The sequence below is a fragment of the Lactuca virosa genome, chromosome 8 (assembly GCF_052849685.1).
Source record: "Lactuca virosa cultivar CGN04683 chromosome 8, Lactuca_virosa_CGN04683_v6, whole genome shotgun sequence".
Lineage (NCBI taxonomy): Eukaryota > Viridiplantae > Streptophyta > Magnoliopsida > Asterales > Asteraceae > Lactuca > Lactuca virosa.
In genome coordinates, this window is record NC_136433.1 from 128514475 (window position 1) to 128527085 (window position 12611).

The 12611-nt window shown below is 39.1% G+C and overlaps 1 protein-coding gene across 1 annotated transcript; it reads left to right on the forward strand.

The window, feature by feature from the left end:
• The first annotated feature begins 10561 nt into the window (after positions 1 to 10561).
• LOC145133135 (putative histone H2B.1) lies at positions 10562 to 11317 on the forward strand. Its single transcript, XM_079068068.1, has one exon. It carries the CDS (start codon positions 10652 to 10654, stop codon positions 11096 to 11098), a length of 447 nt encoding a protein of 148 aa, XP_078924194.1. The 5' UTR covers positions 10562 to 10651; the 3' UTR covers positions 11099 to 11317.
• The last annotated feature ends 1294 nt before the right edge of the window (positions 11318 to 12611 follow it).

Consider the following 12611-nt stretch of genomic DNA (forward strand, 5'->3'; position numbering starts at 1 on the left):
ATAGGTAGGTACGCTCACCCTCCCATGTTAAGCATTACTACTCCTGACGACATTCGTCATGACAAACACTTTCTGTTGCTGCAATTCACATACTTGAATAATCTCGTTTGCTGTCAATTAGCCGATGGACCCCCACCGAAACCAAAAATACTTGATACACCACTCATCATCTCATAACTCAAATCTCGAAATAATCCGAAATTTATGACATTATACCCGGATACCTCGACACACCATCACAGAGTCTCACGAGGTCTTGCCTCAACCACTGATCTCTTACTCACGGCATCGTACTCAGATACCACAATGCACTCTCTTAGGATCTCACAACTGATCTTCCCCTCGCACAACTCAAAACTTCGAAAATTTCAACCCTCTATTTGAAACACGGAGAAATCGTCGATGACTCAGAACACGTTGACGACAAACTGAAACTCCCTCCTCTATTACCCAAAACCCATACAATAATACACATACTGACCCTGAAGTTGGCTGCCCAATCACAACCCATACATTAAACCAGAAATTCTCAACCGCCGCAACTATCCTTACGAGCCAACCACCTCGAATTTACCATTACAACCTTGAAGAGTCCCTAACCACCGCAAGGTCTCTGACCAACGGCCACCTGCCGTGGAGACACTCATCCCTTCCTGAATACGTACAACATGCATTATCTCGCTCTGCACCTTGTCTCGACCACCAATAACCCTGGTCTCATGTATCCATACCGTATGTCACTATATTCGGTCCTCTAACTGCTCTTGAACAAATCCCTGATACTCTCAATAAATATTCAGTTCTCCCCCACTCAGGGTTCGAACCATTACCAATTGTCATACCAACAGTCTACTCCACAGACTGTTTCACCGGATACATCACAGTTAACTCTTGGAACGTACCACGTAGTCACATCAATGATCCTCCCGATGGAAACCAAGCAACTCCAAATATCCCGAAACTCAGGCAAAAATATCAGAATCCTCTCGACGTGACTTTCTCTAGTCATCTCGAAGCCTCAGACCGACACGCTACCGGATACCCCAACTGTTCCGAAATAATCCTGTCTCTCGGTCCAGAAATAATGCACTATTACCCACCTCATCTATGACTTCTCGACCAGCCTCTCAATATGGGAAACATCACCAAAGCACGTGTAACACCCATAAAATTCAAGCCATTTCAAAACATTTTAACCCATTCAAAAACCATTAAGTTATTACAACTTGTTTTCAAAATAATTTAAACATCAGAGTATCCCCATAACCAAATCACAAAATCATGAAGTATGAGGAGCGGTACGATCACGCCTTTGCCTTGCCACGATCACCTGATGTACCTGAAACAATAAACTGAAAACCGTAAGCTTGAAAGCTTAGTGAGTTCCCCCAAAATACCCGTACACACATAACCATACACATACAACAATGAACAACATACTATGGGTCCAATCAACCGACAGGTTGGAATACCCCAGGCCCTCAACCGTCAGGTTGAAATGCCAACATACTACGAGTCCAATCATCCTCGGGATGGAATACTCTCGGCCCACAACCATCGGGTTGGAATGCCCACTCACATATACATACAATAACTACTATGGGTCCAATCATCCCTCGGAATGGAATACCCCAGGCCCTCAACCATCGGGTTGGAATGCCCACCTACTATGAGTCCAATCATCCTACCGGAATGGAATACTCCTGGCCCTCAACCATCGAGTTGGAATGCCCACCTACTATACATACAATAACTACTACGGGTCCAATCATCCCTCGGGATGGAATACCCCAGGCCCTCAACCATCAGGTTGGAATGCCCAACTACTATGAGTCCAATCATCCTACCGGGTTGGAATGCCCACATACTAGCAAACATGTGCACCTATCAAATAACTATATAACAATCTACAAGAAAACATACTAGGGACCTATCATCCTACCGAGATGAAATACCCTCTACTACTGCTCAACACGTGCACATATAACAGGTAATCTCCTACCAGTATACAGACAGTCAGACCAACTACAGGTCACTAAGCATAGCCACATCCAATCTACTAGAATACCAATCTAACAGAGCATACCATCATATAGCTATCCTATCTACCAGGATGCCAACTAACATAACACAACAGTAACTATCTCAAATATCAATCAAAGGGTCGGCCTTGGTGCCTTAGACCCTTGGGTATAGTGAGGATAACTCACCTAGCCACTGCCGAACCGAACCACGAAAGCACAACCCCGAAGCACTATCCCAAACTCCAACACCTATAACCATCAATGATCCATTGGCATGAATATCTAAATTACCATAATACCCTTGAAGGTCAAACTGGTCAAAGTCAAAGTCCTGGCCAAAGTCAATCTTCCTGATTGACCCTACTCGCCGAGTCAACCCGCTGATTCGCCGAGTTCCCAAACTTCAGAAACTCTTATATCACGACTCGACTCACCGAGTCACCCCATGACTCGTCGAGTTCAACAATCTCTAAGTCCCATCATGTCCAACTCACTGAGTCACCACTCAACTCACTGATCTGAGTCTTAACCAGAAGAGGTTGGGGTCTTGCGTTCTGACTCGCCGAGTCCAAGAACAGACTCGCCGAGTCCCCGACAATCTTCAACAGACTCGCCGAGTTGTTCCTCCAACTCGTCGAGTTCATGCCTATCTTCAACAGACTCGCCGAGTCCAAGAACAGACTCGCCGAGTCCCTTCAGTCCTTTATTCATATAGAGGCTTTTCGAGTTATGCAGGGGCTCCAAACTGTAGATCCACTCTTCTAGGGCATGACTCTCACGTAAAGTTGCAAACTTTACGTGGAAACGAGGAGCTATAAGCCCAAATCACTCTAGGGCTAAGGTTTAAGACAAGGATGCTTCACCAACAAACCAAGAGCTGATACTTTGTGAGTTTCTGGACCAAGACAAGTCTAGATCTGAAGTAGCAACCTCGGATCTAGACCCCTAACCCGAAATAGATCCTTAACATGCAAAAAGGGCCCCAAATCTCATTCTTGAATAGATATAAATGCAATAGAGTCAAGGTAACAGCTTGTTACCTCCAAAATGTGCCCAAGCTGAAGAAGATTCTGGATCTACACCAATCCCTTGATGCTAGCCTCTTGATCTTCAAGCTCCCTTCTCAATATTCCTCCTCCAAAGCTCAAATCTCTTTAACAATGGAAGCTCACACGATTTTTAGGGTTTACTGACTCTCAAGGGCAATAAGGAGGCTGAAGGGAGGACATATGGTCCTTTAAATAGGGTGCAACCCTTAAGATTAGGGTTTTCTCTTTTCAGCACCAACTCGTCGAGTCCAGCTGCCGACTCGGCGATTTGGTCACTTAACTCGCGATCAGATCCCGCTCCGACTCGACGAGTAAGCGTACCTACTCGTCGAGTACCTTATTCAATTTACACTTAAGTCCTTCAATCATACTTCTAAATTTCGGGATGTTACAACACGAGACCTCGCTCTCACGGTCGATACACAGCATAACGACGAGGGATACTACTCCAATATACTCCTCTTGATCACTTGGAACCGCTGCTAAAAACATACCTGACTCGACTAAGGCATCTTTTTGTCCTCATCTCAGTCTTCACTAATAGTTCTCTTGTGGCATAAGGAATACTTCGCAGCAACATACTACCCAAATACTCTGGTGAAAGGTTGCAACCCTATGCTACCATACGAGGTTTACCTCCGACTTTGAAACCGGAAACTCTATATCTCTTCTGCTTCTTATATGAAACGGAAATAACACAACTCTGGTCACAGAAAGTGACATCTCCACTATCGGCCGATTGCTCAACTCAGACCGTAATCCCCCGTAAGCACCATCTCTACTCATCCCTGAGTCTTGAGACTCCAACTGGCATCTCAGCAAAAATCTCTCGGAACTAACTCGATTTCCCTCTCAAGGTATGCTCCTTTGAAACTGGTTCAACATGGCCCTCTGGCCCCACACTTTATCACTTTTGATCCTAGTCTAATCCATCACAACGGGATAACTGGTAAAACCAAAAGCACTAACCGTCACGAGTCATGGTACTCGAACCATGTTATCTCTCTTCCCAATATGCTACGAATCATGGTACTCGAACCATGTTATCTCTCTTCTGAATCTACTACGAACATGGTACTCGAACCATGTTATATCTCTTTTCAATCTGCTACGAATCATGGTACTCGAACCATATTATCTCTTTTCTCAATCTGCTACGAATCATGGTACTCGAACCATGTTATCTCTTTTCTCAATCTGCTACGAATCATGGTACTTGAACCATGTTATCTCTCTTTTCAATCTGCTACTTATAACCTCTGGAATTCTCCCTGTTTCGAGTACGGGTCCTCTGCTTTTAGTAGTACGGGCCCATACTACATGCCACATCTACCCATACTTTCCACACAGATCGTCCCAGATTTCCTAAGTAGCTGCTCAACCTTCCCGATCACCAATCCCGTTATACCTGGTCGCTTCCCAGTGAATACTCTCCTCTATCAGCACACTCATCTGTCTAAGGCCACTCCCTAGGTTCCCTCACTTCTCGGCCATCAGCTGCTGAAGAACTCCTTATGATGCCAGTCATCCACCTCCTGAATATCGTCATATTCACTTAGTAGCTGACTCCCATCATCAAGAATTCCACAAAGCACGAAGCAAGCAGCATTCGGACATCGAATAATCTATATCAGCACGAAAAAACACTCGAGGTTACAACTCCACTTGCTCTGCTCCCTCAAAAGGGTATCACCAAACTCAAGCAACTCTACCCCCTCGCGGGTATCTAACTACTCTCTCAGTAGGCCCCTCGAATGCTTATCTAGGTATCTCTCCTAGATTACTCCTCTACTCAAGTTCTCTCTAAAAGATCTCTGTCGGATACTCTTACTCTACACATATTCAAAGCACATAACAGATATCAAAATTCCTAGGCTAAGGCATCACAAATCAGGCAACTCTAGCCCTAAAATATGAAACACCTAGCCTATCTTCTAGCATGCGTCTCTAATATCTCAATAATAACTCATAACACAAATAAGTAAGGTTATTTTGGGAAATCACCGTTCGGGCTCTGACTGATTGTACACACGTCTCCTTCTCGTTTTTCTCTTAGAAACTCTTGCTCGTTTAAGAAAAATCATTTCTTTTGAAACTTTTCTCAAATCCTCAATTTGAGTCCAGATATACCCGAAGGTGCATCCGAATCCCTTAAACCAAGGCTCTGATACCAACTTGTAACATCGTAAATTTTCAAACCAAAATTTTCAATTAAAAAAAAATCATATTTATCTCCATTATAAAATCACAAAAGGTCACAAGGTCAATTAATCAAATCTCATATCCAAAAACTGTATATATATCAAAACTCCAGGATCCTATCAATACATAACTCTTTCTCTGGTGTGTACAATCAAGTCGGTGCCTTCCCGCGATTCTGAGAAAAACCTGAAACACATAACACATAACACGGTAAGCACGAAGCTTAGTGAGTTCCCTAAAATACCACATACAACACATTATCCACTCGAGGCTATAACTCTGTAAGACCCTCTGGTCAATGTGTCTCAGTGGGAGCCTCCAGTCCCACAACTCTGATGGACCCTCCGGTCCTAACTGTTAGTATATAGAATTAAAAGTTTAATATCATATATGTATAAGTAAAGAGTCAGTCTTACTGTTAGTAGGCCTCATTCACGAAGCTGGTCTATAAGGGGTGTTTAAGGAAATTGCCTATAAAATGGCGATTGCATGGGTATCCACTCTTACCCACCGCACTCTTGACTAGTGGAAGGTCGTTAGCCGAACGGGTAGGATAGGACACAACCTTCCATTATAAGTATAATGAAGTACCAAGTAACTAAACTCTTATAAATTCCCAAATCTTAGCTACTTTAGGAAAAATGTGGAGTTGGTGCTAACCCATGAAATTACACTTTGCACCTTGCCGAGACGTTAGCGGAGCGTGTGTGGTTAACCGGCACACTAATTTGGGACTGTCAAGGGTGGCAAAGGGTAACTCGATGTTTGTCATATATCGATGGAGCGTGTTTGGTTAACCGACACATTGATTAGGTGATAGTGATATTGAGGGTACCAAGTATATTTGCGAGGTTATCCACACCTTGTTTGTGATCCTCGGCATCCCAGTCACAAACTTGAAGGGCACAATTGAGATTTAAACATGCCATTGAAAAGTTCAATGAATCTCAAAAGATCTAGGAGTTTCAATTCATTTAAAACCTAATTTTAATTTTCGTTTTTCATGGTGGAAATTGGTAAATCGTCATTTACCTACCTTCAAATGTTCTACAACCGGATTACGACATCCCTCTTCCGAGTTGTAGAATATTGTGTTGGATCCTAGCCTTTATATTTCATTTGGGTGTTGTATCAAGGATTCTTATCAACTGACTTGAATTTCTCCCGTTTTGTAGATGTCAAAATCTAACTATGATCTTCCTGAATCCGTTGGAAAAAGTTTTCCACTTGAAGATGATGTTCCACGATTGGATTGTGGAAATGGAAATCATGCTTCAGTTCCTCCACCTCCTCCAATAATTCTCCCTGACCCACATGTTCGAAGACTTGAAAAGTTCAAGGTCACTCAAGCCCTATTGGCATACAAACACGAAGATGGAAAGTCTGTATGTGCTCATGTCTTGGATATGAAGTTGCATATTGATAGATTGGGAATGTTGGGTGTCGATGTCTCAAGGAAGTTGGCCGTTGACTTGGTTCTTCATTCACTTCCCGAATCATATAGTGAGTTCATTAGAGAGTACTATATGATGGACCAGGACGTGACCCTCATTGATTTGACTTATTTGCTTATTGTTGCTGAATCAACAATGATTTGACGCACTGGTCAAGCAAATTTGTCTGGTAAATCAATATCCCAACCTTCTATGGACAATGGCAACATTGGAAGTCCATAAAAGTTTTCTCTGCACAAGAGAAAGGCTGAGTCTGAGATAGTCTCGTGTACCATTCCAGAAGAATCCATATGCTTCTACTGCCAAAAGAGAGGGCATTGGTTACGAAGCTGCCCATACTACATGAGAGATCTAAGAGATGGGAGAGTCAAGATGTATGACTCTGCTTCAGGTAAAATCCATTATCTAACTCTATTAAGTTTTCTATTTTAGATTCTTAATACATGATGTGATAAGATTACATTTTGATGTTTTGTAGGATCGAAGAAAAGAAAGGAAGCTTAAAGAAATAAGTGAGCTGAGTCTGATCGCGAAGAAATGGATTTCAATCGCATGATTCGATGATTGGATTTTTGAGTTGCTGCTTAGAGTTATGATAGATTGCTTAGGAATATGTAATAGCATAGTTTTCATTCGAATTTGCGTTGTAAGGACAAGTTTTCCGCACCTTTTATAAATAAAATAAATTTGGAGTTTTGTCTTATGTATATCTCCTTGCAATGTCATTTGTGAAAATTGATGCTTGTGTGTTTCTATTATAAGAAATATCAAGTGGATGTGATTCTTAGTTGTGTTATTGTCGTAATTTTCTAAGTAAGGAAAGATTCCCATCACCCAAATTTCAATTGGACAGAAGCTTGGAATCATATGATTTGAGTCATGTGATGTATGGAAATCTTGATACTTGGAAAATTAAGACTAATTCATTGTTCACATAAGTATGTGAGTCAAGTGAAGGAATAAAGGATCTGGTATGCATTGTTGTGCGCTAGGTCAAGTCTGCCACAAAGAACAGTAAAATTATTCATCATGATTTACTAAAAGTCTAGTAAATGTGGTTATGATTGAAATATTAAGTGTGATTATGAATCATTGGAAAAGTTTCAATGAATAGCAGAACGAATAAGAATAATCAATTAGTCAGAAAGATAAAAGTTTCTATAATCTGAAAAGATGGGAGAGTACTTTAGTATCATGTTTTATGATCGTCTTATTGATTATGAAATCATATCACAATTGATCCTCTAAGGACACCTTAGTGCACTAGTATGGCTAATAAGAGGAATCGGAAATTGTTGAAATGGTTAAATCAAAAGGTGAATCATACTTCGTTCCAAACTCAAGTCTTAGAGTCATACTCCGAGATTGTGACTTGAGTGACACATCTTAAGAAGTTCTAACACACTCATCAAATGTGGAGTAGAAAAATTGTTTTTTCTTACTCTTTCAAGTTTGAAATTGGTAAATTGTGATGTCTTGGATAAGACAAAGACCAACCAATACCAATTGTGTGTAGTGTTTGTCTTGATAATAATCCAAACCAACTCTTGAATATTTGTTTGTCAAGAAATGTTTATCGACAAGAGAATCTTATATGTCAAGAGGTTAGTGGGAGTCTAAATGATCTTGAAAAGGTTCAAGAACTAGTCAAGAGTAAACCTTTTAGACACTAGCACACGACTTGAGGTTTGTAACATATCGTGTTGACATATTCTTGTTTCTATGCCATTCCAATAAAGTTACTTATGCATATGAGTTCTACGAGTTCTCAATAGACTGCATAAAGGCAAGCACCTTGTTCAATGAAAGTATATTGAATAGTATAGGTGAGCTGCTAAATAACTTGGAAGTAATGGTGGGACCCTTGATAGCAATAAATTAAGAATGAACAAGTTCTGTCCATAAGAGTTTGGATTTGTCACAAACATTATCTCATGATTATGGTTATGACAAATTCACATGGATAAGAGCACATACACCATGAAATCTAAGTGTCATAAGGTTCATCTCTGTTTCATGAAAATGATTGTGAGGAAACGCTTGCACTAAGATAGATTTTAAGGAGATAGAAATTGTGATATTTGCGTTCTCAAATTCGATTATGATTACGGCATCCCTCTTCATAGTTCGAATTGTGAGATTTGACATTTAGTCTAAATATTTAGGACTTATTGCTATAAGTTCTGCATTAGTTTAGACATACATGTGATCTATCTAAGGAAAGGTGTATGAGTTTGAGAAGCTTAGATAAAGGCTTATCGAAGCATATCATATTAGAAATATGAACTTTGGAAGTCAATAAGTACTGATTTCTAGAAGTCCAACTGTTTTCTGAATACGTGTCAAAGCTAGTGGGAGCATAAATGTTATGCTGGTATGGATATAATTAATCGTGTTAGTGGGAGCATGATTATTATTTTATGTGTTGCAAGTAAGCAATATTAATTACAGAAAACAAGAGTTTTACTTTGCAAAGTTGCAGGGGTTGAAAAATTGTTTTTTATAATTAAGGGAGAGAATATTATACTTCATTTCAAATCTAAAAGCTTGGGTCGAGAAATTTCAATCAAATTTAGTCAAAAGACATATATGGATGCTATGTTGAAAAGATTTAACATAAAGGAATTCTATATATGGTAATATTATAGCAAGAAACTGGTAGAGTATCACGTTTTCCATTATGAATCGTGTCCCATACGCTTCGGGTATAGGATACATTGCATATGCTGTAATATTTGAACGCTCTAAAATTTTTCAAATGCCTAGGGCATTAAGAGGGAAAAGGACTAGAACCGGTTTTGGCTAAAATAATTAAACGACTGTCAAGGACAATATGAGGTTCGCCAAGGATTGGTCACTTGTGGGAAGTTGGAAGTATAGTAACGATTGGAACATAATGACATTATTATGATTAGATATGATTCTATTAATAATGAGTTGTTGTATGGCAAATATGGAAATGTTTCCATATTGGGAGTTGGACGTTAAGAATTTATAACTAGATTGGAAACTTTTATGCAAGAAGGATGTTCAAAGTAATGTACTTTGAATGTGAGACTCCATAGAGTACTTTGTAATTTCATTGACAAAGTCTTAATGGCTTTGGTGCTTTGACATTACGAAAGGATCGTTGCATAAAATGTTAGAATCTACATATTCTAATAGTGGCAAGAATTTGGTATTTTTACACTAGTGATAAGAATTAGGAGTTGTGAAATGAGTATCGTTGGAAATGTGTTCAATTGAGCTATTTCACAAAGTATGGACCATAGGTAAGCAGAGTGTGCATGCTTGGAGCATGGGACAACTTTTGTTATCATTCAAGTATTAAGTTGATTATCCGAAACATCATACAATGAATAATGAGTAATCAATATGGTGATTAAATAAATGTGTTTTATTTATACTCACAAGTTTGAGATCATATAAGATTCGATTATTCTTGTGTTTCACTTTGCATTTTTGACTTCCCGAATAATAAGATTATTCAAACCTTTCACAGTCGATCGTACTTTGGAAGTAGGTATGAAAGACGACTGTCATGAATCCGACTGTAGATTGTCTGAAGCGTTTTAGAGATAGCAAAAGTCTGATGCAATGTTCAGGAGTACTCCTGAAATAAAATTTGAGTATTGGATTAAACTCACGCTCACTTGAATCACTTCATGGATTTTATCACGAGTGATTAGTGAGACAATAATATATTATATTTTTGAAACCGAGAGACATGTGAGGCTCATCTAGCGTGCTTAACATCCGCCATGTCATGAATCCGTGTGACAATCCAGCTAACCAATAAGAATCGAACCACTGATCTTATTTAAACACTCTCCGAAACTTTATTCTATCCACATACAATCCATCGTGTTTCCCCCAATTTTGAAAACCTAGAATCCCGATCTTCACATTTTTCCCAAATTCAATGGCACCAAAGGCAGAGAAAAAGCCCGCCGAGAAGAAGCCAGCGGAGGAGAAGAAAACCCCCGCTGCTGAGAAAGCCCCCGCGGAAAAGAAGCCCAAGGCCGGAAAGAAACTGCCCAAGGAGGCCGGTGCTGCTGCCGGAGACAAGAAGAAGAAGAGAAACAAGAAGAGCGTTGAGACGTACAAGATCTATATCTTCAAGGTGTTGAAGCAGGTTCATCCCGACATCGGTATCTCCAGCAAAGCGATGGGAATCATGAACAGTTTCATAAACGATATTTTCGAGAAATTGGCGCAGGAGAGTTCAAGGCTCGCAAGGTACAACAAGAAGCCAACGATCACGTCCAGGGAGATCCAAACCGCCGTGCGACTTGTACTTCCTGGTGAATTGGCCAAGCATGCGGTGTCCGAGGGCACCAAGGCCGTGACCAAATTTACCAGCTCCTGAGTAATCGGTTTGATTTTTTTAATATTTTGTTACAAAGTGTTGGTGTTATATACTAGTGTTAGACCGTCATATCTCGTGATGTGTTTGTAGAATCTATCTTTATGTATCGTTTTTAATTAGCTTCCGTTATTGTTCGATAATGATGTTGTGGATCAGGATTTTGTTTCTTGGAATTATGAATTCAAAACATCTGTAATCTATCCGCACCTTTGTCTTTCATCAATGGGATAGATCTCGTCAACTTGCTTGTTATAACCACGAGCTTCGTTATAATGGCGCGATTTTAAAGAGATGTCACTATTTGTTAAGCAATATCAAAAAATGTTGCTCTTGAGGTCTTATTTTAAATTTGATTGCAAATTCTTGATTATTGATTGTTCAATGCTTCTTGGTTCCTCAAACTAGTTGTTATGTTCAATTTATCGATCAGATTGTGACGCGATTGTGAATCTTATATTTTTAAATTAGTGCTTCTTGATTTGGTTTTGGGGATTATGTATCATCGTTTTAAGGTTGATAAGTTGCCGTGACATTAAGATGTGATTCATGAAACTTCTGTTTCTTTAAAAGGGAAAAAGATTTGATTGAAACTAAATATACACGTGAATTTAGACAGATGAAGACATGAATGGGAGATGAAACTTGGCTAAGGCTTTAAGGCTATAAATAGGGTGCAAGATGTTTCATTCCTCCTTACCACATTATCTATGAAGATTTTGCCAATTCCTTTTTTTCCTTCTATGGGACAATTTCCAAACCTTCTTAGGGTTTGTTGAAAGTAATCAGTATCCTAGATTTCTTTTGGTTCTTTCCTTGGAGTCATTCGGTATGATTCCATTAGAGAAATTCTACTTTTGGTCATCTCATCCAAGCAACATGGTTGGATCAACAAGCTCAATAAGGGGTCAAGAAAATTAAGATCGAGTTGCACAAGTGGTTAGCAATTATATATTTCTCTAGGAGATTTATATTTTTAAAAATAGTTATAATTAGTAAAAACCTAGATCTTAGGGTGCATGTACATGTAAATTTTGTTTATTTCAACTACCTGGTTGTTATAGTGTATAGATGTGACATCCCAAAATTTTCAGAATCAATTAAAACTTTTTATTTTTTTTATTTCTTTTTATGTTATTGAGTCGCGGAAAATTTCCAATTTAATTAAAACATTTTAAGATAACAAAAATTATTTTATTAAATTAAACCAAGGATGTCATCATTCATATACAAACATAGGTTTCAATGTAAATACTAAAAGGTCCTGAAATACTATTAAATACTCGTCTTTTATTTCACTCAACATACTAATTAGCTTCCAGCAGCCTTAGTTGCACTACGTGTGATGCATATAAATTGAGTGGGTTAGGTTTGAGAAACCTAATAAGATGCATAATGTTTTCAATCCCATAGTATTTTAATGATAATAAATCATAATAACATTCCTGCAAACAAACATTACCAAATAATATAGATGTATATAATCTAATGTACAACCATCTACCCTACCTAATCG